Genomic DNA, 25,767 nt, shown 5'->3' with positions numbered 1-25,767 from the left:
GAAATCTGCATTAATATCTATTTATTAAAGACAGAAATGTTTCTAGATAGTACCAAATGCAGCTGAGTTGAAAGATTTCCCTGTCCCTAGATATTTATGAAGATTTTCTAAGAACAATTTGCTCAGTTTATCTTATCCTCCAAAGCTACACAGTGATAGTCTGAACTGATATGTAGCATATTCACTTAGAGTAAAGTGGATATTTGAATGTCCGTTTCTACTGTTTTCATTTCCATATTTCTTTCCAATTCCATGTTTACTATGGGCACTAGCCACAGGGGAAAAAATGATAAAGTTTTTCCCATATCGAACTCATTTTATACTAAATTGCAATCAGTTATCCATTAAAACACTCTTATTGGGACGCCTGGGTGGCTCAGTTGGTTAAGCGGCTGCCTTCGGCTCAGGTCATGATCCCAGCGTCCTGGGATCGAGTCCCACATCGGGCTCCTTGCTCAGCGGGGAGCCTGCTTCTCCCTCTGCCTCTGCCTACCACTCTGTCTGCCTGTGCTCATGCTCTCTCTCTCTCTCTCTCTAACAAATAAATAAATAAAATCTTAAAAAAAAAAGATTTTAAAAAATAAAAAAAATAAAAAATTAAAAAAAAAACACTCTTATTATGGAAGAGAAAATCTCTCTCTCTCATTTTTCACTAGTATAGCTTTGCTTTCTTTTTTTAAAGCTTTAAGGTAGCTGCCTACATAACACAGTATAACATTTGAGATGAATTATTTACAACCTTTATTAACATCATTCTACTACTGTGTTAGCAAAAATTGACACTTTTAACACTTTACTTCCTTATAACAAATTTTAAAAAGTTGAGTTATCTCTCTATTCAATCTTGGTAAGTTTAAAAGAATACACAGCCATTAGGAATATATTGGGAAAGAAAATAAGCTTATGAGCTTTGGAAATTATTATGTTGTAAAGTACAGTTTTATAGAATGTTTATTACTTGCACTGTTGAAAATTAATCTTGAATCAACCAATCTGGCCTATTTGTCACACTGTTAATGAGTTTGGCATCTTAATTCACAAAATGCTCTTCCACTTTGCTAGATAAAGTATTGATACACCTGTAACGGCCTATTTTATTATAAACATGGGATAAACACATAAGTATAAATGAGAAAAGTGTTCTTAGAGTAAATTTTTCACAGTGATAAGAAAAACTCTGTGTAGAAACATATTTTTTTCATTTTGAGTAACTTTTTCAGGACAATGATTTATCACTGGTATTAGATTCTTTTAATATGGATACTTAATTTATTGGCACATACTAATTGATAAAGCTTTTTTGACCTCCTTGGGATGAGACTTAATTACACTGTTCATTAAATAATATTAGAAATGAAACCTTGGATTCTATTATGCATTAGAATCTTGTGACATGCCAGTATTGGAGAATGCCAGAATCAGAAACAATAGCCAGTGGTTTAAAGTCAATGACAAGTTGGACTATGAATGCCTTGACGGATTTGAAAGCAGAGATGGGCGCGCAGGTTCCATAGTGTGTGGTAATGACGGTTGGTCTCATAAACCAGAATGTTATGGTAAGTGCTGTTTTTTCAGGTGTTCTTTTTTTCAGGATTAACAAAATCAACAAAATGTGTTTAAAATGTTCCATTTTGAACAAATTTGCATTATTTAAAGTCATTTTTAAGAGAGAATGACTAAAATCAGGTGTCTCCTGATTTAATGTAAACTGGGAGAACAGAATGTTTTAAAGCCCAAATACAATAATTAATCTTTAACACAGTATATTAATGTTTCCTATGTGCCATATGCATGATAGATTTGTAAATAAAGTATAATCATGTTTCTTAATCCAATTGCAGTCTTTCATATTATTTTAAATGGGGGTCTTTTAGTGTATGACATAAGAAAACCAAAATTATAGTTTCTAAAAATTTCCTCAGCTCTTGAGTTTCAGCTTTTACACCTTCTACCTCGAGTGTTAATTTCTTTAGGTCCCAAAGCTCTTTCTTTTCTGACTTGGACAAGTTCCGTGGACAATTATTACATGACTCTCTTTGGTGTTTGAGAATCCACTATTTTCTAAGAGTAGGAGTAGGACTTGAATCTGGGAAACTAGAGTGGATTTGTGGTGTTCCAAGCCAAAGGAACAGTATATGCAAAACCTTGACAACAAAACAATATTTGGGAAAAATCAGGGTCAGTAGATTCTACTCGAGATTTGAGAGAGTTATGAACTGAGGAGGGATAGGAAGCAAAAAAAGGATTATTCAGGTTCTTTTCAAGGCATGTCAGCCTTTAGATTTATTTTTTGATTGATAAGAACCCATAAAGAAGTCTTATGGAAAAAAGAATATAAATTTATTTAGATTTTTTAAAGTTTTTTTTTCTATATATTGTACTTGTGGTGGGCAAGAGAAGATTCAGGAATTTTTGCAGGATGAGTAAGTGTGGGGATTGGGATAAGGTGATGGCTGACGAGATGCAAAGCAGAACACATGCGAGACCTACTTTCTTGGTAGAAAACACAGCTGATGTTTACTAAATATTAGATGCAAGACAGAGTAATGGTCAAGGGATTCACATGCTTGTTTTAAATTTTTTTCATAAGCAAGCGGGTAAATGGCAATGCTTTTCTATGAGATGGTGCTGACAGAAGAAAGAGCACTTTGGGAGGAACATCACAGCTTTTGACTTGAGCACGTTATGGTTGATCTGCCCATGGACAGTCAAAATTGGATATGTAAACTACAGAGCTGAATATATGGGTCTAACTAAGAAAGATATATTTGGAATTGTCACCCAATAAATGATGATAGCAAACTGGAAAAGAATACAGAATAAAAAGGGAAGAGAGATCAAGACTGAGCCCTGAAGCATTCCAATGTTTAGGTGTCAGGCAAAAGAGAAGTAGGTGGCAAGGTAGCTAGAAAAAGGAGGACCCAGAGAACAGGGAGAAGAAAACATTTTGGAATGGCTGTTCTCATAGATGTGGAGAGAAGGAAGTGATTAAAGGATAAGGAAGTGAATCCTGTGAAGTCAGCCAAGTCAATTCCAATTCCATCATTGACTAAATTCTAATTCCATCGTTGACTAAACATGTATCCTAGGGCAACAACTAAGCTTATTTGAAGCTTTGTTCACTCTTCTTCATCTGTAAAATGTTTTAATAATTACGAATGCTCTACTATGTCAAAGGATTGTTTTTCATTTTAGTATGATTCTAATATTTAAATTCCAGTTTTTAATTTTGCAAATTAATTAGCAAGATAGGAGGGTTCCAAATTTGAAAAATGCATTTTTTATAATATTTAGGAATGTCATAAATGTCACAAATGTCACAAACTTGACAAATTTAAAGGGATAATTTTCATATTCTTAAATTGAATCATCATAATCAACAGTTTATTAACAGATGATATAAATTGTGGGTTCAATAAGAATAGATAGTTGTATATTATATAAATGCTCAGGACACCTAGAATATGCCTAGTTATGTGGCCTTGAACATGTTTGTTTTGTTTCATGTTTCAGTTTATGATTCAGTTTTATTTCTTTACTAATATAATTAACATGATATAATATAATATAAATTAAGCAATTTTAATAGTGTCTTTAAGCCACATTAGAAATGCCTTAAGTGTGTTCTGGTTCTCCAATTATATTTACATTAAATTAAAATACCAATTCTTATCTGAGTGCAATTTTAAAATTATAGCATCACTTTTTCTAATGCAAGAGAATACTTAACTGTTTTGAGAGTACAAAACAATATCACATTATATTTTATAAATAAATGGCAGTTATAAAATCAGATCCAATATAAGCAAGTTGACATTACAAATAAATTTTCAGGATACATATATTGCTATTCAATGCCTTAATATTCCTTAGTCTTCTATGAATTTAGGTGTGTGAAATCTAATATGGAATATTTTTCAAGGAGGAGGATTTATCTGATGCCCCTCTGTATATGCAGTATTCAGACCCTCATTTTTTATAAGACACATAAAATTTACTTTGGTGATGATTGATTAAATATTCTCACTAAATTGTTTGACCTTTTTTTATAGAAATAGAATGCAAGGTTCCAGAAGTAAAAGAAAACTTAATTGCTAACCCCAGAAAGGATAAATATAGAGTTGGAGACACGTTGAAATTCTCCTGCAAACCAAGACTTAAAAGAGTTGGACCAGATTCAGTTCAATGTTACCACTTTGGATGGTCCCCTAATTTTCCAACATGTAAAGGTGCATATCTATCTTACAATCACTAAAATAAGAATTAGGATTTGGATATCAACCTTTTTTTGCCTTTTGATTTTCTGTTGGCTTTGAGTGTGTCTATAATCTAGTGCATTAAGCCAGGACATGTACTGGGTGAGTAGATCCCTCAGACTTCCTTAGTTAAGCAATTAATCTCCAATTGTTTCTTGAAATATGTAGTGGAAGTATGCATAGATACGCATATGATGTCTCACATTCCTTTTGTTATTTTTCCTTTTGCCTACAGTTCCACCAATAATATTGGACACTTTGTATAGCATGGGCCTTTCCTCAAGTTTCATTGTGTCTAAACAATATTCAAGCAACTTATTGTCAATTCAATCAATCACATGTATGCTTTAATCAAAGTTAAAACATCTTGATCAAATGCCTCAAATCATGGCATTTTCTCCAACACTTCTAATAAAATGTTTCCATGGAATATGAATATTGCTGTAATTTACACAACCACATTTATTAATTGGTTTGCACACATCTTTAGAATATCTAGATTATTAAACATATTTTCTGGGCTTAAATACACTTCCAATACACTTGTCCAGTGTAAGTAATAGAACTGGGAAACATGTTTCTGGTGTAACACCGTTGTTTAAGAATGCTATAATAAATTATATTGTAAATTACATAAATTAATTTTAAAAACTCTATTTTATGGATTTTTAAGTTGTAGAATAGATAATTTAACCATTATTTACACAGTATTTCTCTTCTAGAGCAAACAAAACAGTGTGCTCCACCTCCTCAACTCCTCAATGGGGAAGTTAAAGAAACACAAAAAGAAATCTATGAACACAATGATTTGGTGGAATATGTTTGCAATACTAGATTTCTGATGAAGGGTTTTAAAAAAATTCAGTGTGTTGACGGACAATGGACAGACTTGCCTATGTGTATTGGTAATGTATAAAAAATATTCATATTTAAACAGAAATCAACACTCTGTATTCATATAAACACATAAATTGCATTTTGTAAGTAAACATATTTTTGTGAAATTTTCACAGAGGTGGAGAGTACATGTAGAGAGATACCTGAACTTCATTATGGCTCTGTTGTTCAGTCTTCTGTCCCTCCCTATCACCATGGAGATTCAGCAGAGTTCAATTGCATGGAAGACTTTACAATGATTGGACACAAGTCAATTACATGTCTTAATGGAATGTGGACCCCACTTCCTCAGTGCATCGGTGAGAAGACACTTCTCAAATTGACAGTCAATGAAATTTAGCATTTTATTTTAAAAGCTATATTTGCTAACATATTTTTGAAATTTAAGTATATTCTTGAAAATGTCCCATCGCAGGGGGACCTGGGTGGCTCAGTCAGTTAAGTGTCTGCCTTCGACTCACCTCGTGATCTCAGGATCCTGGGATTGAAACCCCACATCAGGCTTCCTGCTCAGCAGGGAGTCTGCTTCTCCCTCTCCCTCTGACCTTCCTACTCATGCTCTCTCTCTCTCTCAAATATGTAAATAAAATCTTATTTTTAAAAGTCAGTTCTTAAATTATAATGAAGGCAGACATTGCTTATAGTTCATTATATGTCTACAAATTAGCAATAGAATTTTATCAGTATTTCTGTCCCTGATATTAACATTGTTTATAAGTATGAAGCTAAATTTTACTTATGGTTATTCATATGATTTAAATATGAGTACTAATTGCCAGGAAAATAGAACACTTTTGTTTTTAGGTGGTTCTCTTAATTTCAAACCCTGGAAAAAGGAAGTTAATACCCACTTGCTACATTCCTATAGGAATCTTGCCTTTCTCAAAGTCTCTAACAATTTCCCAATCTGTTTCAAATGCAACAAGTTAATGTGCTGAGGGTGAGTGGGCCGCAGGCCCTCTCAATCAGTAGGAGAACTCCGTTAAAAGAGGCAGTCAGGGTTAGGCCAGGAAACAAATCTGATGGATGACTTCACTCAGGTTGATGTATGTAAATCATCCTGACCTTTGGATGACCAAGTCTTTTATGACTAACATGGAAAATATTGGGGACCCTTTTCATTTTTCTCTTGGAATGAGTTCTTTCCTAGAGTTTTCCTACATTCAAAGAGAGCCTTGGGTGTCTTACTTATTCATCAGATTTCTAGGCATTAATTGTTCCAAGGAGAAGGCAGTCCATGAGAGCATTTACTCCTCTTTTGTTCGTGTTGTATTCCCAATACCCAAAAGACTAGCAGACATACAGCACACATTAAACAGGAGTTCGTTGAATGAATCATAAGTTTTGTTGTTTATTAATCCTTATGTTTTTGCTAAACACATTCCCATTAGAAGTATTGTCAGTCCTTCAAGACCAAACCTCATCTTTGTCCTCTTCTATCTCCACAAATGATTACCCCTTATTTCATATTGGGGAAAAACCCAAAGTTATAACAGGCATGAAAATGCTCAACTTTTCATTCTTATTCTAAAATATTTGCTTCAATTATAATTATTTTCTGATCTCAGAGTTTGCCTTCCAAAGGTTAAACTTCTACCTATATTCATCTTAACATAATCCCCTTACACCTATCATAGACCTTACTCCAATTTTCTTCATTCAGTATTAATATCATACCTCCAGCTAATCTAGCTGTTCACTCTTCTCCGAATGTTTATTTTCTCCTAATAAACAAAGAAATTCTTTCAGAAACCAGTCAGTCATAGGGCAACGACAACAACTACCACCACTCCTTTTGTCCCTCAGTTACCATCACCTAAGCACCTTGTTTTGTTTCCCTCAACATTGTGGACAAGCCTTAAAAACAGGACTAATTCTCAGCCTCTAATGTGTTTTGAATTAGTCTCCTTTGTTTTATTTTTTATTACAAAATCATTACTTCTTTGGCTAACCATTAACAAATCATTAACAAAGACCTCTATATCAATCTGTACTTACTTCAATCTGCATTGAATTTTTGAAATATGTAGCTATATAAACAGTTGGTATATTTAACTCAGTCAGTAAAACTAAAATCGGCTTCTAATTCCAAGAATCTGTTCCTACTTTTTAGTGATCATGCCGAAGATCTACTTAAATATTCACATTCTGTATGAGACATCTTAGCTGTACTTTTCTTATTGTATTACCTTTACTGAAAAAATATATTTAAGCTAGCAATTTCATACATTCTACTTCCACAGATAAATGTGGGACCAAATGTAGTCAAGGTGATGACTGTTCAGTATGTAGATCATCCTAAAAAGTGAGCCTCTTACACTTTTCTAATCCCCAACGTGCAAAAGGTATTTATGATGGACATTTTCCCAGAAATCTCCAGGACTGGACATGAGACTTATGTCCATACATAAGAGCCCATCTCATGCCATATGGTCAGGAGTAGATTGGTTGGTGGGATTTATGGGCTCAGATGCTAATTTCATTATACTATTGACTCAAAGCTATTTTTTTGTAGTAGTTGCTTTGATTCTTATTAGTCTTTTCAAGGGAATATCTTCATTTTATAGCAACCAATGAACTTGAAAGATGTAAATTCAACTTGACCAAACAGACACAACCATTAAGTAAGACTGTATATGATCATAACAAGAATGTAAGTTATAAATGCAGAGGAGCAATAAAGCTGAAATACTCAACATGCATAAATGGGCGATGGAACCCCGATCTAAGCTGCACAGGTAAGCTCTTGTTTTCAAAAATTTACTCTATTTCTTCCTAACTTGTAATTTTAGTATTTTTGCATCTTTTAAAATTTTTTGCTTATGTATCACTACACATAATTTTTCAGCTGGAAGGAAATTCAGAAACTAGCCCAAACACTATTCCTAAATATTAATTGCATCAGTGCCTTAGTCGGCTATAAAACAAACCCAGAAACGTGGTGGCCTTAAATTAACATCCCGTCAGGTAGCTTTAAGAATTAGCGTTTGGGTTTTCTTTGAGGCTGAAGAGAGCACAAAGCTGGCGTCCCCCTCGTCCCCCTAAAGGTCCGGTTCCCGGAGAAGCTTCCAGATGTGCCGCAAATCCGAAGTGCCCCTGGAGCTAACGTTCCAGGACACGTAAATAGGCCTTTGTCACAGCAAGCCTGGGGGCATGTTTCAGTCTGCTGTCTGTAGAGTGCCCTGGAAGTGGTAGCCTATCATGAATGACCTCCCCAGTGTTACAGTCCTGTGGGACCCAGAAAGGCAAGCCCCTCTGGCCACTAGAGCCAGGAGATCAAGGAGCGTCCCCTCCGTGGGCTGAGCATGCTTGCCAGCTTTAGCGAGGCAGTGGGAGAAGACAGGACTGGGGGCCCAGGAGAGCCCTGGGCTAGAGTGCACCCACGGATGTTACCAAGGTGGAAAGTGTCAGCATCTCCATGGGGGAAAGAGTCCCAACAGATCCCTGCCCCTCAGGTAGATGTTTTAAGATTAGCAAATGAATCTCTTTCTCATATGTCTAGGTGTTTCTCCAAGTCTTTTCAGGTGGGTCCCCTGAGGGGACCGTAGCACCTGCGTGGCTCAGTGGGTTAAGTGACTACCTTCCAGTTGGGTCATGATCTCAAAGTCGTGGGATCAAGCCCCACATTAGGCTTTCTGCTGAACAGGGAGTCAGCTTCTCCCTCTCCTTCTGCCTGCGGCTCACCTTGCTTGTGCGCACTCTCTCTCTCTCTCTGTCAAATAAATAAATAAAATCTTTAAAAAAAAAAAATCTCTGTTCTCTGCAGCCCAATGGGTCTCCTGGATGTGAGACCCTTTGGTTTTCAAAGCCAGGTGTTTTGGGGGCTCATCTTGCTTTTTCAGGTCCCAGAGTTTGGGGTGCTGATGTGGAAAGCTATGCTAACCACTATACCACCAACGCTCCGGCTGGGGTGCTGATGTGGGATATGAACCTCTCTCTCCTCAGGGAGTAGCTCTGTGTGGGAGAACACCTGACTGTGTGTGGTCCTGCCAGGGGTAGGGTTTCTGTCCCTACTGGGTCTCTGACTCTCCTACCCACCTGGAAGGCCCTTTCACTGTTAGTTGTGAAGGAGCTATTCAGCTAGTTTTCAGAGGAAATTGTTCCATATACACCTGTGAGTCGCTGGGAGGAGGTGAGGTCAGTTTCTTCCTATGCATTGGTCCTCCCACTTGAATTGGGCTCATTGATTTTATACTCTGACACTATGCCAGTTGCATTATTCATTTTAGGTACTATCTTGTAGATCTGTTGCAATTTCTGTAAGCAATTTTATCACTGAAAATACAAGATTTTATTTTTGCCCGTTCATTTTCATTTACTAAGACCTCTGCTAAACTGTTGAAAGGAAGAGATAAGAACATACATCTTTATCCCATTCCTGATCACTGGGAGAGGGTATTCAACATTTCACCACAAGTATAATGTCAGTTTAGGATTTCTGTAAATGCCCCTTATAAGCTTAAGGAAATTGCCTTCCATTCTCACTTAACTGAGTGAGAAATTTTATGATCAACCAATGCTGAATGTTTTTAAATGCTTTTTATGTATCTCTTGATATGATGACTCCCTTAATTCTGTTAATACAGTGAGTTATAGACATAAATTTTGGAATGTTGAACAAATCTCTCTTCCTTACAGTTAACTCTACTAGGTGGTGAGATGTTATCCTTTCTATATTTTCATGTACTCAATTTGCTGATATATTTTTAAGGAGTTTTGCATCTATATTCATGGGGAATATAAATCCATAGTTACTTTTTCTTTAAATGCATCTCCCAAGTTTTGTCATTAGGATTATTGTGGCCTCATAAAACAAAATGAGGACTGCTTTCTGCTTCTCTGTTTTCTGAAAGTATTTATGTGATATTATTATTATGCATATTATCATTTTATTATTCTACCTTGCATGATTGGTAGACTTCACCTACAAAGTCATCTGATATATGATTTGCTTTTTTTGGAAGTTTTTCTTGATGAAGAATTCAATTTCTTTAATAAGTAGTGAAATATTCAGATTTTCTTACTATCTTTTCTCAATGCAAGGAAGCTGTATTTTTGAAGAAGTATCTCTCTTTTGGGGTGCCTGTGTGGCTCAGTCATTTAGCTCAAGTTCTAACTGAATTGTCCACTCAGTATTTATGTAGTGCCTCTTACTGAATGGACAATTCAATTAGAATCTCCAAATGGTTAGAAACATTAAAAGAGGGGCACCTGGGTGGCTCAGTGGGTTAAAGCCTCTACCTTCGGCTCAGGTCATGATCCCAGGGTCCTGGGATTGAGCCCCATTTCGGGCTCTCTGCTCAGCAGGAAACCCGCTTCCTCCTCTGTCTGCCTCTCTGCCTACTTCTGATATCTGTCTGTCAAATAAATAAATAAAATCTTTTTAAAAAGAAAGAAAAAAAGAAGGAAAGAAAGAAAGAGAAATTGTTGAAAGAGAGGCACCCGGGTGGCTCAGTTATTAAGTGTCTGCCTTCAGCTCAGTCATGATCCCAGAGTCCTCATTAGACTGCCTGCTGGGCGGGAAACCTGCTTCTCCCTCTCCCACTCCTCTACTTGTGTTCTCTCTCTCACTCTCTCTCTCTGTCAAATAAATAAATAGAACCTTAAAAAGAAATCTTTAAAATAAGTTTTAACATAAATTATGCAAGATTTATCACAGAAAGAATAAAACGAAGATACTACAAATAAGACGGTGAGAATATAAACCACATGTGATATATTAAAGTGCTCTCTCTACAAGCTGAAGAGTATTTTTAAATATAGACCATAATGTCATTATTTGATCATTAATGATATATTGTTATTGAGTTTTCTGTTTAATTATCTTATTAATGTGTTTAACTTATGATTTTTAATCAAGAAATCTGATTTTAATATTTTTAGAAGTTAGAACGCAGCCGTGCCCCCCTCCACCTCAGATTCCCAATGCTCAAAATATGGCAACGACGGTGAATTATCAGGATGGAGAAAAAGTATCTGTTGTCTGTCAAGACAATTATATGATTCAGGGTGCAGAAGAAATTGTGTGCCAAGATGGAAGATGGCAGTCAATACCACGCTGTGTTGGTCAGTAGCCCATAACTTGCTTTATAACATTCTTCCAAATGAGGTTAACGCTCCTCTGTGCTTTGTGTAAAGGAACAAGATGAAGACCTTTCTCTAGATCTGTTTCACTTTACCTCGAAGCAGTAAATTACAAACTAAGTATACACATCAATCAGAACTCTTTCACTTCTGTGAAACGATTAGACAACTTTGGGTTATTGTGCAAATACCATAGAAAATTTCTGTTTACGCCTATTTACTCCTCATAATGAACAGGACAAGAATGAAGGGACGTAGCAAACAAGTAGATAATAGCACAGATTTTATGGAGATACATATGCTTGCAAGTTTCAAATGTTTTTCAGTGTTTTGGTAACTAATTTGTCCAAGTTATCCTTATTTTAAAACCCCAAATGGTATTTGATTGCATTTTTCAATTTATACATTGTATCTATACTTGACCCTTTGATCTCTGTTCTTCATACAGAAAAACTCGGGTGTCCTCAACCACCTCATATAGAATATGGAAACTTTAAATCATCTGAATTTTCAGAAGAAATAAAAGAAACATTGAAACCTAAGCTTTACCCACATGGCAGCAAACTAAATTACACTTGTGAGGATGGTTTCAGGATATCTGAAAAAGAGGAGATAACATGCGAGATGGGAAAATGGAGTTCCCTACCCTGGTGTATAGGTGAGGACAGTATGCAAACTAAAAATCTAGTTTTAATTTTCAGTACGATCCATTAAACATATTTGTCATCAAAGTCATGAGAAAGGGTCCTTTAGGTTTCTAAGTATCTAAAATCCTTTATATCTGAATATCTAAAATCATTTATATAATCATGTACTTTACCAATTTTTGCATAACCAAATCTATCCCATTTTTGGTAATTTTATTGATTCGTTATAAAATCACTTTCTTTTTTTGTGCAAAACATTCATTTAATCGTGAAATGTAGACAATCAGAGATAGACGGATGTAACGGTATCGAGGAGAAGAGCATACCAAGACTCTTCTACTTTTATTACAGGTTTTGACAATGAGAGCTTCATAAAATCTCATGAAATTCTATTGGCTATACAATAAACATCTACTTCTGAATAGGAGACATATGCCATATTACAGCAACCATTTTAATATGTAAAATAATTCTGATTCTTACTATAAAAATATTGGCTAAAATATGAAACATCTTTGCAGTAAAACTGATCATGTAACTTAAGATTTCAGAAATGACTCCTGGGAAAAATGTTTCCGTTCGCCAGATAAATTCTCAACAGTGAAACTTAAGGTGCCATAAATTAGACAAAGCTAGAAAGCAAAATCATCTTACTAGAAAAGAGCAGTATGCAACATGGACTTCCTCCTTGTCAAACAGACAACCACGTAATGACAATGACTTTATTATATATACAGGAAAAAGAGAATACATTCTTCAGGAGGAAACGATTCCACAAGATAATTCTTATAAACAATCTTCTTCTTGAAGTCCTGAACAGCTTCAGAGAACGTCTTCACAAAATAGGCAGAGACAATTCACATGACATTAAGGATTCCTTTATATTGTGACACTCTCCTTAAATAGAAACACAATTCAAATAGAAACACATTGTAAAACTCTGATTCTCTTAATCAAACATTTGTTTACTGCCACACTCAGCTATGAGCAGCATTTGGATGCCAAGGTTTAACTCGTGCCAATCTGGACAAGCCACAGAGGAGACTCTGATTTGGAGACTTAACAGACACCCCTGCCAGTGGGCTCCTGTTGCTCTTGCTGCTTCCAGATGTCGCTGGTGGACCCACTTAGGTTTTCTGCTTTCAGCTGAAGGGCTACGTATTTGTAATGGTTTCCTAGTGGCCTCTGATGAAAGAGAAACCTTTTTTGGTGAAGGCTGAGATTCTGATTTCACAGCAGCTGGAGTAGAATCTCTAAAGTCACCAAAGTATCACATCGGGATTTAGGTTTCTTCTCCTTTTGCTCAACTAGGGATTTTACCTTCACTTCTTTCTTTTTAATTTCTTTCACTTTATTTTTTCCCATGATGAAGTCTTCGTCATCGTCTTCACTCTCACTAAAATCAGAGTCATCCTCAGATGCAGAGTCTGGTTCAGGCACTGTCGTCATCACTGCCTTCCAAAAGAATCTTCCTCTGTTGTACCACAGCTTTTGATGCTGCTTTTCTTTTCCCTTGAGCACCATGCAAATCATCTTCCTCAGTAATCTTATCCAAATCTAAACAATCACCGGCCACACTGCAATCACACTGCAATTAGAGATATGGGGAGACTTAGTCACTGTTCTGATTCCGCTGCTGCCACATTTTTCAGTGCTTTTATCTTGAGCCTCTTCTACCTCAGTGGTGACTGTTGGAAGTTCCTTCACTGATAAAGCTAGTGCGACTTCTAAGTCTCGCTGGTACAGCTTGTCATCTAAAGCCATCCTTTTTTTAGGTGTTTTCTCTTGTAGTGGGGTATCTTCTTTCTGGAGATTCTTCAGCTTAGGTTTCCTTGTTTCTAGTTTTAACTCCTTTGGTGGTGTTCTGGGTTTCTTATTTAAAGGTGTGGTTGCAGAAACAAAGTCATCATCGCTGTCAGAATTCTCAAACTGTGAGTAATTGATTGGTTTCTTATGCCTCACAGGCCGCACCATGGTCCCCTCCTAGTACCTATTCATATAGGTATGCCTATTCATATTCCTACCTATTTATATAAGTTGTATATAACTTTTGTTTTGCTTTGCCATCAGCTTTGTGTTGTTGTTGCTTTTCCTATCACTTTCTTCCTGATTTCTTACAATACATGGAACTAATCGTAAGATGATTAATTCTCAATGCTTTCTTTTTGTTATTCACTATAATGGTTTAAGAAGCACTAACAGTTTCTTTCATAAATATGTTGACATTTTTTTTTATTTTTTAAAGTTTTCACTGAAATTCCAGTTAGTCAAGGGGATTGAGGAGGGTCCTTTGATGAGCACTGATTATTCTATGGAATTGATTAATCACTTAGTCATTATAACCCTGAAACTAATAATACACTGTATGTTGCCTAACTGGAATATGGTATTTGTCTTTCTCTGGTTTATTTTACTTAGCATTATAGTCTCTAGCTCCATCTGTGTTATTGCATTGGCAAGATTTCATTTTTTTTTAACGACTGAGTAATATACATACTACCTTTTCTTTTCCTTTTTTTTGCAATTTAATTTAATTTTTTTCAGTGTTCCAAAATTCATTGTTTATGCAGCACACCCAGTGCTCCATGCAATATGTGCCCTCCTTAATACCCACCACCAGGCTCACCCATCCCCCCACTCCCCTCTTCTCCAAAACCCTCAGTTTGTTTCTCAGAGCCCACAGTCTCTCATGGTCTGTCTCCCCCTCCAGTTTCCCCCATATCCCTTCTCCTCTCCATCTCCCAAGTCCCTGTGTTATTCCTTATGCTCCACAAGTAAGTGAAACCATATGATAATTGACTCTCTCTGCTTGACTTATTTCACTCAGCATAGTCTCTTCCAGTTCCATCCATGTTGATACAAAAGTTGGGTATTCATCCTTTCTGATGGAGGCATAATACTACCTCTTCTTTACTACCTCTTCTTTATCCATTCATTTATCAGTGGATATTTGGGCCGTTTCCATATCTTAGCTATTGTAAATAATTCTCCTATAAATATCAGGGTACATGTATCCCTTTGAATTAGACTTTTTGTTTGTTTTGGGTAAATACCTAGTGGTACAAATGCTGGTTCACAGGGTAGCTCTATTTTTAACTTTTTGAGGAATCTCCATACTGTTCTCCAGAGTGGCTGCACCAGTTTGCATTCCCACCAACAGTGCAAGAGGGTTTCTCTCTCTCCACATACTTACAAGCACCTGTTGTTTCTTGTGGGTTTTTTTTTTTTTTAATTTTAGCCATTTTGACAGGTGTAAGGTGGTATCGCATTGTGGTTTTGATTTGTATTCCCCTAATGATGAATGATATTGGGCATCTTTTCATGTGTGTTGGCCAGCTGTACTCTTCTTTGGAAGAATTTCTGTTCATGACTTCTGCCCATTTTTAATTGGATCATTCACTTTTTGGATGCTGAGTTTTATAAGTTCTTTCCATATTTGGATACTAACCCTTTATCAGATATGTCATTTGCAAATATCTTTTCCTCTTCTGTAGGCTACCTTCTAGTTTTATTATCTCCTTCACTGTGCAGAAGCTTTTTATTTTGATGTAGTCCCAATAGTTTATTTTTGCCTTAGTTTCCCTTGCCTCAGGAGACATATCTAGAAAGAAGCTGCTACAGATGATAATATACTGATTTTTTTAGTTTCAAGCTCTTGCTCAGGTTGCCAGCTGGACACACATCAGAGTGGTGGTTTTAGGAAGCATTTGTGCACCTTCTCTGTGTTATGATCGTAGCTCCTGTGTTACCACTTCTTTTCAAATTAGACTGCCAAATATGGCAACCAGTACCTAAAATGAAATTTCAGAGTTAATGAAATATGAAGTCATTCTTTCATTTTTTTTTTTTAGGGCTTCCTTGTGCACCACCAGAATATGTGGTTCCACATAGTTTTCCTCTTCACAAAGCAGACAGTTACCAGTATGGAGAAGAAATAGTATACGAGTGTGAAGAAGGTTTTGGGACTAAAGGATCTGCGTCTATAAAGTGTTTAGGAGGAAAATGGTCTCATCCACCAGAATGCATAAGTACAGTGTATTTAATTTTACTCTAAAGTTGATCAATATTCTTAATTCAGAGCATAAATGGTACAAATATGAAACCAGGCAGTAATTCTAGAATTTAACAAGGTATCTCTGGAAAGTTGTGGAGTCTGGTAGAGAATTAATAACCCTACTAATAATAAAAGTGTGACAGCATGAGCCCAAATTATTTCACTTTCACGTCACTTCATGTGCACATTCGACATCCTCTGATACATGTCCACAGACTCCTCCTCTCCATGCCTGGATCACAGCTGGTCCCTGCTCAGCAAGCTCATCATTATTCAATTTACTGTTAGTTTATCAGTTATCTCCTTAGAAGTATATACTTTTCTAAGATATTTGATATAATTAAAAGTAGCAGATTTTGACAGAAACCAAAAATACAAATACATACATAATGTAGATGGCTCTTATGAGCAAAAAAGAATTTCAGTGGAAGAAATGTGATATCAAGCATTACATGTATCTCTACCTTTTCAGACTTCCCATATCATCGTCCCCATATTTTACTTTTGATAAACATAGGACAATTCAATATAATTAAGTCAAAAGACTTCTAACACAGTTTTTCAACTTATAAAACTTGTGTACAGTGCCCATTGGTTTGATGTGTACTTATTATTCTACATTCTAGTTATTGGTCATTATGTGTTTTAAAAGATTTGCCAAAGAAGTACATGTTCTTTTCTTTCAGAAACGGATTGTTTTGGCCTACCTGACTTTGGTATCGCCATATCCATAGGCCCAAAGAAGGACTCATATAGGTCAGAAGAAAAAGTAACTTATATGTGTCCAAATCATTACCAATTGGATGGACCCAATTTTATACAGTGCATTAAGAGCCAATGGATAGGAAAGCCAATATGCAAAGGTACTTCGATAAAATTTTAGAATCTGGGGCGCCTGGGTGGTTCAGTGGGTTAAGCCGCTGCCTTCGGCTCAGGTCAAGATCTCGGGGTCCTGGGATCGAGTCCCGCATCGGGCTCTCTGCTCAGCAGGAAGCCTGCTTCCCTCTCTCTCTCTGCCTGCCTCTCTGTCTACTTGTGATCTCTGTCAAATAAATAAATAAAATCTTTAAAAAAAATTTTAGAATCTATTTATCAAAATGTCTTAAGTAATGTAAGATACAATTCCCTCTAGCGTCATTTAAACAATGGACGTAGATTATTGTTTGAGGCCAGGTCAAAGAAGGTTTATGCTTTAACATAAAGGAATGAAACTGTGTACTCATTGGTTAGTCTGAGCCCTGTGTTTCTCAAACTATGGTCCCTGCAATAGCTCCATCAGTATCTTCTGGACAATCGTTAGAAATGCAATGTAATTCACTGGTTCACTCAGACCTGTTGCGTCAAAAACTCTGGGGCTGCAACCCTGTAAGTGGCTCAACAATTCCCAAGGGATTCAATGTGTGCTCCAGTTTAGGAACCATAGCTGTGGCCTGTTGTTCTTTACACCCACCTGAATCTCACCAGTGAATTACACTTTGAATTCTCATTGAAATGTCCTTAAGCATTGGCAAAAAAATAATAATAATAATAATAATTGAAGAGTGTTTTTAGAAATTAAACGTGTATTTTTCTGTTCTTTTCCTCATCTCCTGTTTGGATCCTCAGTTAATCATCTTCTCCCTTCAACTCTAATACTCTTTAAAGTGTGTTAATTCTTCATTTATTGTCTAAGGAAGTGCCTACCATCTTTATTTTTCTAAGGGCCTAAAATCACATTCATAAACAGGATGATTGCAAGCCAAAATTTAACATCAAATGATTTTTTTATTATTATTTTCTTGTGGTTTACAAATTCATATTGAATTTATATAATTTGTAATATTGATTTTACTAAAAATGGGAAATGTCCAGAAAAATTCTCATTTTCATAGGAGTTTAAATCTTATCAAAAGATATTTATCTCCTTTTCTTCAATCTTATATGTAAATTTCCTAAATTGGTACTCTTTCATGACAGATTAACTATTGATTTTAAATCTCCCTTATCCCCTTCATTGATTTGCTACTCAAAATGATCATTACGTTAGAGATGCAATTTTTTTTTGCTATTCAGATATTTCCTGTGAGAATCCACCCAAAGTGGAAAATGCTATTATACTAAATGAGAAGTCTAGGTATCTACCTGATGAGACTGCACGTTATAAATGCGTCAAAACTTTTGAACTGTTTGGGGAAGCAGAAGTGACATGTTTCAATGGGAACTGGTCACGACCGCCTCAGTGTGCAGGTAAAGTATCTTATTTCCCCTTGGGTTTTAGAGAATATTTTAGGGACTAAATATGTCAATATAAATAAATATAGTGACATAGTTCTTATGGACTCTTTATTTTTAATCCCAAATAAAATGATGGTGCTTAAAATCCGATTTTTTCTTTTTGTGGACTGCATAGTGATAATATATATTTATTTTATGAAATATTTGGCCACATTAGGACTGTTGGAATCATGGAAAATTTTCTCTCTCTTTTTTTTTAGAGAGAGCACATGAGTGTAAGCAGTGAGGGGAAGAGCAGAGGGGAGGGAGAGCGAGAATCTTCAGCAGACGCCACCCTGAGCATGGAGTCCAACACTGGATCTTATGACCCTGAGAGCATGACCAGAGCAGAAATCAAGAGTCAGACGTTTAATCAACTGAGCCACTCAGGCGCCCAGAAAATTCTCTATCTTAAGTGTTAAGAAGCTCAGTTATTTCCTGAGGAATAAATGTACTAAACATATGTTAGGGGTGGGGGCTACTTCACTTTGAGACATACAATCAATCAGCAGCTGGGGCATGATCATGGAATGTGATATGAATTTGGGCTTCTTCAGCATGTGGACTATAAAAGGGTAGGTTTCTAGCTGAGCTCAACCAGAGAATTTGTACATATAGAAAAAAACTCTGAGAACTTGGTCATAGGACACTCAAGTATTTAGAGTTTAGGAAATATTATAAGAGGAGATATTATAGCTACTTGTTTTTCAAATCAAATTTTGCCTGGCATATATACTTTCCAGTCTTTTACTTTGAGCCCACTTATGTTTTCACGTTGAAGTTAGTTGTTTTTAGTTGTCATAGAGTCGGCTCTTGTTTGCATGTCCACTCTGCCACTTTCAGTCTTTTAACTGAAGAATTTAAGCCATTTACACTTAATTATCGATAGATTAGGGGCTGTGTCAGCCATTTTGTTATTTGCCTTGAGTTTCTTTCCTCTGTTTCTCACTCCCATTTCTTTTTTTTTTTTTTTTTTTTTTTTTTTGCCATCCCTGTGGATTTTTGGAACATTTTCAAATAATTTTATTTTGATATGCTTTTGTTATTTTGGAGCATATCTCTTTGTATAGTTTTATCCATGGTTGCGCAAGGTATTAAGATGCACATATATAGCTTGTCACTTCTCCCGCTGGTTTTGACATTTTATCACTTCAGGTGAAATGAGGAAACCATACTTCCACTTAAGTCCATTCACCCTCCCCACATTTTATTTTATTTATTTTATTTTATTTTTAATTTATTGGGAGAGAAAGAGAGAGAGAGGGATTGGAGTGGTAGAGGGAGGAGAGAGAAAATCTTCAGCAGACTCCACACCCAGCTTGGAGCCTGACACAGGGCTCAATTTCACAACCCTGACATCATGACCTGAGCTAAAGTCAAGAGTGGACACTTAACCAATTGACTGAGTCTCCCAGGCACCCATACGTTCCCCACAGTTCAAACATAAATGTCTGAAGTATTTCTTCTACATATATGGAGCACCATATCAAATGATATAATGTCGCACAAACACCAAACCTAACAAACTCCTTAGGAAAAAGAAAATCCATCATATTTACCCTTATTTTTTCAGTCTATTGTTTTTTCTTCCTTAGTTTTTTCTCAATCCTTGCTCTGTTATCTTTTTCCTGATATCTGAAGAATTCCTTTAGCAATTCTTTAAAGACAGATCTGCTGGAAATAAATGCTCTATTTCCCTTTGTCTCAGAATATTTTCTTCTCTCCCTTAAACCCCAAAGGATACAATGACGGATTTAGCATTCAGGGCTGACAGCTCTTGTCTTCTAACTTGAAAAATGTTGTCACTTCTTTCTGCTTTGAAGGTCACAGATGAAGACCCCACTGACATTTGAATCCTTTCTCCCTTATTAGTTTGCATGGTTTCTATGTAGCTGCTTTTGAGATTTTTTTTTCTTTTCCTTTACTTTTCCTCAGTTTAATTATGGTGTATGTTGGCATGATTTTTTTGGGGGGGTTTGTCCTGTTTGGCTTTTTCAATATGAATGTTTATGCCTTGTAAAAATTTGGGAAATTTTCGGTCCGTATTTTTGAAAAATTTTTTGTTTTGTTTTCAATCTATTTTCAAAGTGAGTCATTTATATTCTATAGTCAAGTTTATTTAGCCTTCTGTCATCCGTAATCCATAATTGAGTCCATCCAGTGAGGTTTTTTTTAATTCCACTATTATATTTTTCAGTTCTATTATTCCCGCTAGACTTTTGAAAACCATCATCAAATGCTGTGCCATCTCAGTGTTGTGATCTGTTGATTATCTTTTCTCTTCTGAAATGTTTCCAGGTCCTTGCTATGATGAATGGTTTTCAATTGTATTTTAGAATTTTGGGTGTTGTATTTTAAGACTCTGGATTTTATTGAAATCTCTTATTTATCAGGCCTCCATTACTGCAGAGTGCAAGTCCAGGCTTCCCACTTGGCCTTCACTGACACCGTAGAAAGCAGTGAGGTGTCTTGTTCCCTGACTGTGGCTTGAAGTCAAGGCTCCACCTTTGACCTCTGATCAACATGGGGAGAGGGCTGGTCGAGGTTTCTTCTAGGAGTTTCTTCAGGAGTAATTCAAGTATTGTTTAAAAAAAAAAAAAATCTGTCTTGCTAGAATACTCCTTTCCTGAGCCTTTGGCTAAAGACAGCAGCCAATTCTTGGGACTTTTTTTCCCCTGAACTTGATCTCATTTCTGGTTCCAGTCTTCTTCAGTGCCCAGTCCAGGATCCATAGGTGGCAACATGAAAACCCAAACAACTCACTGCAGTATAATTCCTTGAATACCAAGGCCTCAGATCAGATCAACGTCTTCTCAGCATCCTTCACAATCTCTTTTGTTGGTCTTTATAATATGTTCAGGATTTTTAGTGATACTGAGCAGAAGGAATAAGCACAAAGTTTCCTACTTCATCATGTCCAGAACAGCAAGCCAGCAATTCCCTTTCCCATTATACAAGTGTGTAATTCTTTCACTTTAATTAACAAAGTTGATATTCCTTTTGTAATAGAAATGACAATCAATAAACAATGACTAGAGATCCAATAGAAACTGCAGTATGTTGTATGTAACAAGAAAGTTTCTTTGTTTCTATTACCTATCCATCTGCCCAGTATTGATTCAGTAGGAAAAACACTTTTTAACATCAGAATATGGTAAAGCAGACATATATGTTCATGCTTTATGTATGCTTTTATGTGGCATAAAAGGAAAGGTTTAGAAGTGTGATTCTCAGTTTGTGTTTAAAATTTCTTCAGTGGGGGTGCCTGGGTGGCTCAGTTGGTTATTTTAATGTTACATATTTTTATAACATATGTAATGTGACATATCTTAAGGTTAGGACTGCATCTTAACCATTGTTTTTTGTTTAAGTGTATGCCTTCTACTCAGGTCATGATCTTGGGGTCATGGGATGGAGCCCCACATCAGGCTCCCTGCCCAGGGAGGCTCCCTGCCTCGCCCTACTTGGCTTCTGCTCTCTCTGTCTCCCTGACTCTCACTCTCTCTCTCTCTCAATAAATAAATAAAACCTTTTTTTAAAAATAAAATAAAATTTCTTAAATGAATCATTTCTGTCAGTGGAAATCACAAGTCTTGATATTGCTTTTTTATTTGCTTTATTTTAACCTGTTTTTCTTTGGTCTTTCAAAAAATCAAATATTTTTTTAGAACCTACTGGAAAATGTGCGTCTCCTCCATCTATTGACAATGGAGACATTACCTCATTCCCACTAGCGGCATATGCACCGGGATCGTCAGTAGAGTACAAATGTCAGGCCTTCTATGTACTTCAGGGCCCCCGGACCATAACATGCAGAAATGGAAAGTGGTCATCACCACCACCAAAATGCTTAGGTAAATATTTCAATATTCTCATGGATCCTGGGAAAATCAGTATAATAGATGCTTTGCTGTTATTAATAGACTTGTCATGAGTTAACAAACATTCGTTGAATGCTGACTACCAAATACTAATGTGTAATGAAATAAAGTTGAAAAAAAACCTGTTGTTCAAGCAAAAGATCCTTTAATTAAAGAACTTGATTTCTTCATTTTAAAATTGATACTATGAATCTTTGATTACAATATTTAATTATCACAGCTTAAACATAGTACCTCATTTTACATCATTAATCATTTAAAGTGATTAAAATGGACTCGATGGTCTTTCAATGAATTGGTTTGAAAAAGGTTTTGAAAATGAAGCCCTGGACCAGTGTAGAAGATTCTACTTGAAAGTCTGAAATTCTGTTTTCAATGTTTTTGTTCTTTTTTTTTAATATTAGAGCCCTGTACAGTATCAGCAGAAATGATGAGAAGACATAATATAAAATTTCGATGGTCTTATGAAACAAAAATATATTCTCCAACAGGGGATGTGATTGAATTTGACTGTCTCTCTGGATATCGTAGAAAGACACCAGCACATACATTCCGAGCCACGTGTCATGATGGGAAACTGTTATATCCTGAATGTGGATAAAACAATGATTAAGATGCAGTCCTAAAATTAAAATACGTACATTTACTCAGAATTTTTCATTATCAATCCAATTCTCAGTTTATTTTTCAAGTATTGTATAACTCATTTATATTCATAAATCAGAATTTGTATTGAATATTATATGCATGATGTGATGATAATCAGAGGGAGGAATAAATCACTTCTTAAAAGCACCTCATTAAAACCTGGCCAACCAAAATGCTTTGTGTCCTACTCATAAAATACTTACAGCAAGAAACTAGATTCAATCACTCCAGTGCCTACTTCCATCCATCCTTCCCTCTAACTTTTTCAAAGCTTCTTCCATAACTTCTGGGACTGTCTGAGACTCTCTGTTCAGAGGAAATGGGAGAAAATGCTTTTCTCCATCTTTAAGGTAATTTCACTTCAAAAATACATAAAGGCCTAACTATGTCATACCTACACTAGTAATAAGATGTAAGTAGTTATTATCTACTTTTGCTTATCTACCAAATGATGAAATGCAAGATCTTCTACAAGATGGCTATCTAGCACACATAAAAATTTGAAAAAATCATAAAGAGAAATTAGAATCTAATTGGGTACGTAACTGGCATACTATAACATGAAAAGTGACCAAAAAATCCTATATCAAGTATAAACACACACACACACACAGAGTATAATTTGATCCCGCATGAATGTTTATAGAACAAAGATTGTCAGGAAGTACAATAAAATATTTATAATAATTATAGTTGAATTCAGAAATGTTAGCGGTAAGAGTTGGTGGTTAACCACAGAATGGGAGAAAATATTGGCAAGTGACAGTACAGACAAAGGACTGATGTCCAAGATCTCTAAAGAATTCCTCAAATTCAACACACACAAAACAGATAATCATGTCAAAAAATGGGCAGAAGACATGAACAGACACTTCTCCAAAGAAGACATACCGATGGCTAACAGACACATGAAAAAATGTTCATCATCACTAGCCATCAGGGAGATTCAAATCAAAACCACACTGGATACCACCTTACACAGTTAGAATGGCCAGAATTAACAAGACAGTAAACAACATGTGTTGGATAGGGTGTGGAGAAAGGGGAACCCTCTTCCACTGTTGGTGGGAATGCACGTTGGTGCAGCCACTTTGGAAAACAGTGTGGAGATTCCTTAAGAAATTAAAAATAGAGCTTCCCTATGACCCTGCAATTGCACTACTGGGTATTTACCCCGAAGATACTGATGTAGTGAAAAGAAAGGCCATCTGTACCTGAATGTTCATAGCAGCAATGGCCACAGTCACTAAACTATGGAAAGAGCCAAGATACCCTTCAACAGATGAATGGATAAAGAAGATATGGTCCATATATACTATGGAGTATTATGCCTCCATCAGAAAGGATGAATACCCAACTTTTGTATCAATATGGGCGGGACTGGAGGAGATTATGCTGAGTGAAATAAGTCAGGCAGAGAGAGAATTATCATATGGTTTCACTTATTTGTGGAGCATAAGTAATAACATGGAGGACATTGGGAGATGGAGAGGAGAAGGGAGTTGGGGCAACTAGAGGGAAAGACTGTGGACTCTGAGAAACAAACTGAGCGTTTGGGAGGGGCGGGGGTGGGAGGTTGGGGGATCCAGGTGGTGGGTATTGTAGAGGGCATGGATTGCATGGAGCACTGGGTGTGGTGCAAAAATAATGAATACTGTTACGCTGAAAAAATAAAAAATTTAAAAAAAAAAGAAACTGGCTGTCTCCAATGGAGTCAATTTATCTAAATCTGAAACACAAGCGACAGCCAGTTTTCTCACATTGAAAGGAACATTGTTACAATTGGCAAGTTATCTTTGCTGTTAATATTGGTATATATATACTATTTCTCCAAAACTTTTCACCTAATGCTTGTGGAATCTATTTATGACACTTAATCTGTAATCAATATAGTGTATAATTAATCGTTTTCATTGTTGGCTACAAAACAGTGATTTTTAAAATGAATTCTATTCTTTTTCTGTACTTACTAATTGTCATTCTTGTGTGAAGATGGGTGCTAATTTATGCTCTTTAATTTCCAATATTTAGAGTAAGAACTTGATGATAGTGACCAGTGATGGCTTTAAAGATTTTTTTCTTTTTTTTTTTCCAACATCTATCAGCATGGAATTCTTATTTATTCAATTTGTCACAAATAATTATAGTCATTATTCTTTGAAGCTCAAATTATCCCAAATGTGGCTAGTGAGTGCCTCTTGAACCTCGTCCTGATTGCTTTGTTATATACACTAGTCATTTCTTTTTAGCACAACACAATGCTGTAGGCTCAGTGTATACCTCCCTGACCAATACCCATAATCATACAGCTTTTCAAGAAGGTCTGATTCTTTAATTGGGAAATAGTGTTTAAAACACAAGAATTATATTATTAGTACTACATGGCAATGTTCAATACTGTTGAAATGTCTTTAAATATCTTTTTGCTTGTGAGAAATCTGAAGTAGAAATGAAATTTAAAATTCATTGGCTCCTATTGGATCTTACAATTCAGTGTTATACATAATGCAGGGATAAGAAACTTTTAAATACATTTTCTGTCTTGTCTCTTTATTCACATATTCTTATATTTCAATATTTTTAAAAATAATAATGCAAACATTACTATTAGCAGTTAAACTACTGAATGAAGGTTAAAATGCCTTTGCATTTATTTTGTCCCAGGAGGTTTGACTCTTGAGTTTAAGTACTCTCCTCAAAAATGACTTGAAATAGGGGTGCCTGGGAGGCTCAGTGGGTTAAGCCTCTGCCTTAGGCTCAGGTCATGATCCCGGGGACCTGGGATGGAGCCCACCATGGGCCTCTCTACTCAGCAGGGAGCTTGCTTCCCCCTCTCTTTCTGCCTGTCTCTCTGTCTACTTGTGATCTCCCTCTCTTTGTCAAATAAATACATAAAATCTTTTTTAAAAATGACTTGAAATAATCCTTACCTTTGATTGGTTCACTTACCAAATTAATAGAGTTTTACACTTACTTGCATTACTATTTTTTTCGATTTTAGATTTCACTTTTCTCTTTTAAGCTCAACTTTTTAAAAAATATGTTAA

At 36.0% G+C, this 25,767-nt stretch overlaps 1 protein-coding gene and 1 pseudogene across 5 annotated transcripts in view; one reads left to right on the top strand and one right to left on the bottom strand.

The window, feature by feature from the left end:
- CFH (complement factor H) overlaps positions 1 to 22,893 on the top strand; it is a 260,381-nt gene extending 237,488 nt beyond the window's left edge. For 2 of the 5 annotated variants that reach the window (XM_047705712.1, XM_047705713.1), the window contains exons 11-22: positions 1,383 to 1,556; positions 4,053 to 4,229; positions 4,979 to 5,161; positions 5,270 to 5,452; positions 7,721 to 7,891; positions 11,037 to 11,219; positions 11,686 to 11,895; positions 15,736 to 15,912; positions 16,625 to 16,801; positions 17,991 to 18,164; positions 21,860 to 22,045; positions 22,477 to 22,893. In XM_047705712.1, coding sequence (XP_047561668.1) covers positions 1,383 to 1,556; positions 4,053 to 4,229; positions 4,979 to 5,161; positions 5,270 to 5,452; positions 7,721 to 7,891; positions 11,037 to 11,219; positions 11,686 to 11,895; positions 15,736 to 15,912; positions 16,625 to 16,801; positions 17,991 to 18,164; positions 21,860 to 22,045; positions 22,477 to 22,673 — 2,192 coding nt within the window. In that variant the 3' untranslated portion in view covers positions 22,674 to 22,893. The remainder of the gene's footprint in view (positions 1 to 1,382; positions 1,557 to 4,052; positions 4,230 to 4,978; positions 5,162 to 5,269; positions 5,453 to 7,720; positions 7,892 to 11,036; positions 11,220 to 11,685; positions 11,896 to 15,735; positions 15,913 to 16,624; positions 16,802 to 17,990; positions 18,165 to 21,859; positions 22,046 to 22,476) is intronic. The other 3 variants (XM_047705714.1, XM_047705716.1, XM_047705717.1) reach the window with 3 other exon arrangements.
- Positions 12,161 to 13,858, bottom strand: LOC125086408 (RAD51-associated protein 1-like; annotated as a pseudogene).
- Positions 22,894 to 25,767: the final 2,874 nt, after the last annotated feature.

The sequence above is a fragment of the Lutra lutra genome, chromosome 15 (assembly GCF_902655055.1).
Source record: "Lutra lutra chromosome 15, mLutLut1.2, whole genome shotgun sequence".
Taxonomy (NCBI): domain Eukaryota; kingdom Metazoa; phylum Chordata; class Mammalia; order Carnivora; family Mustelidae; genus Lutra; species Lutra lutra.
This window is presented reverse-complemented; position numbering and strand designations above follow the sequence as displayed.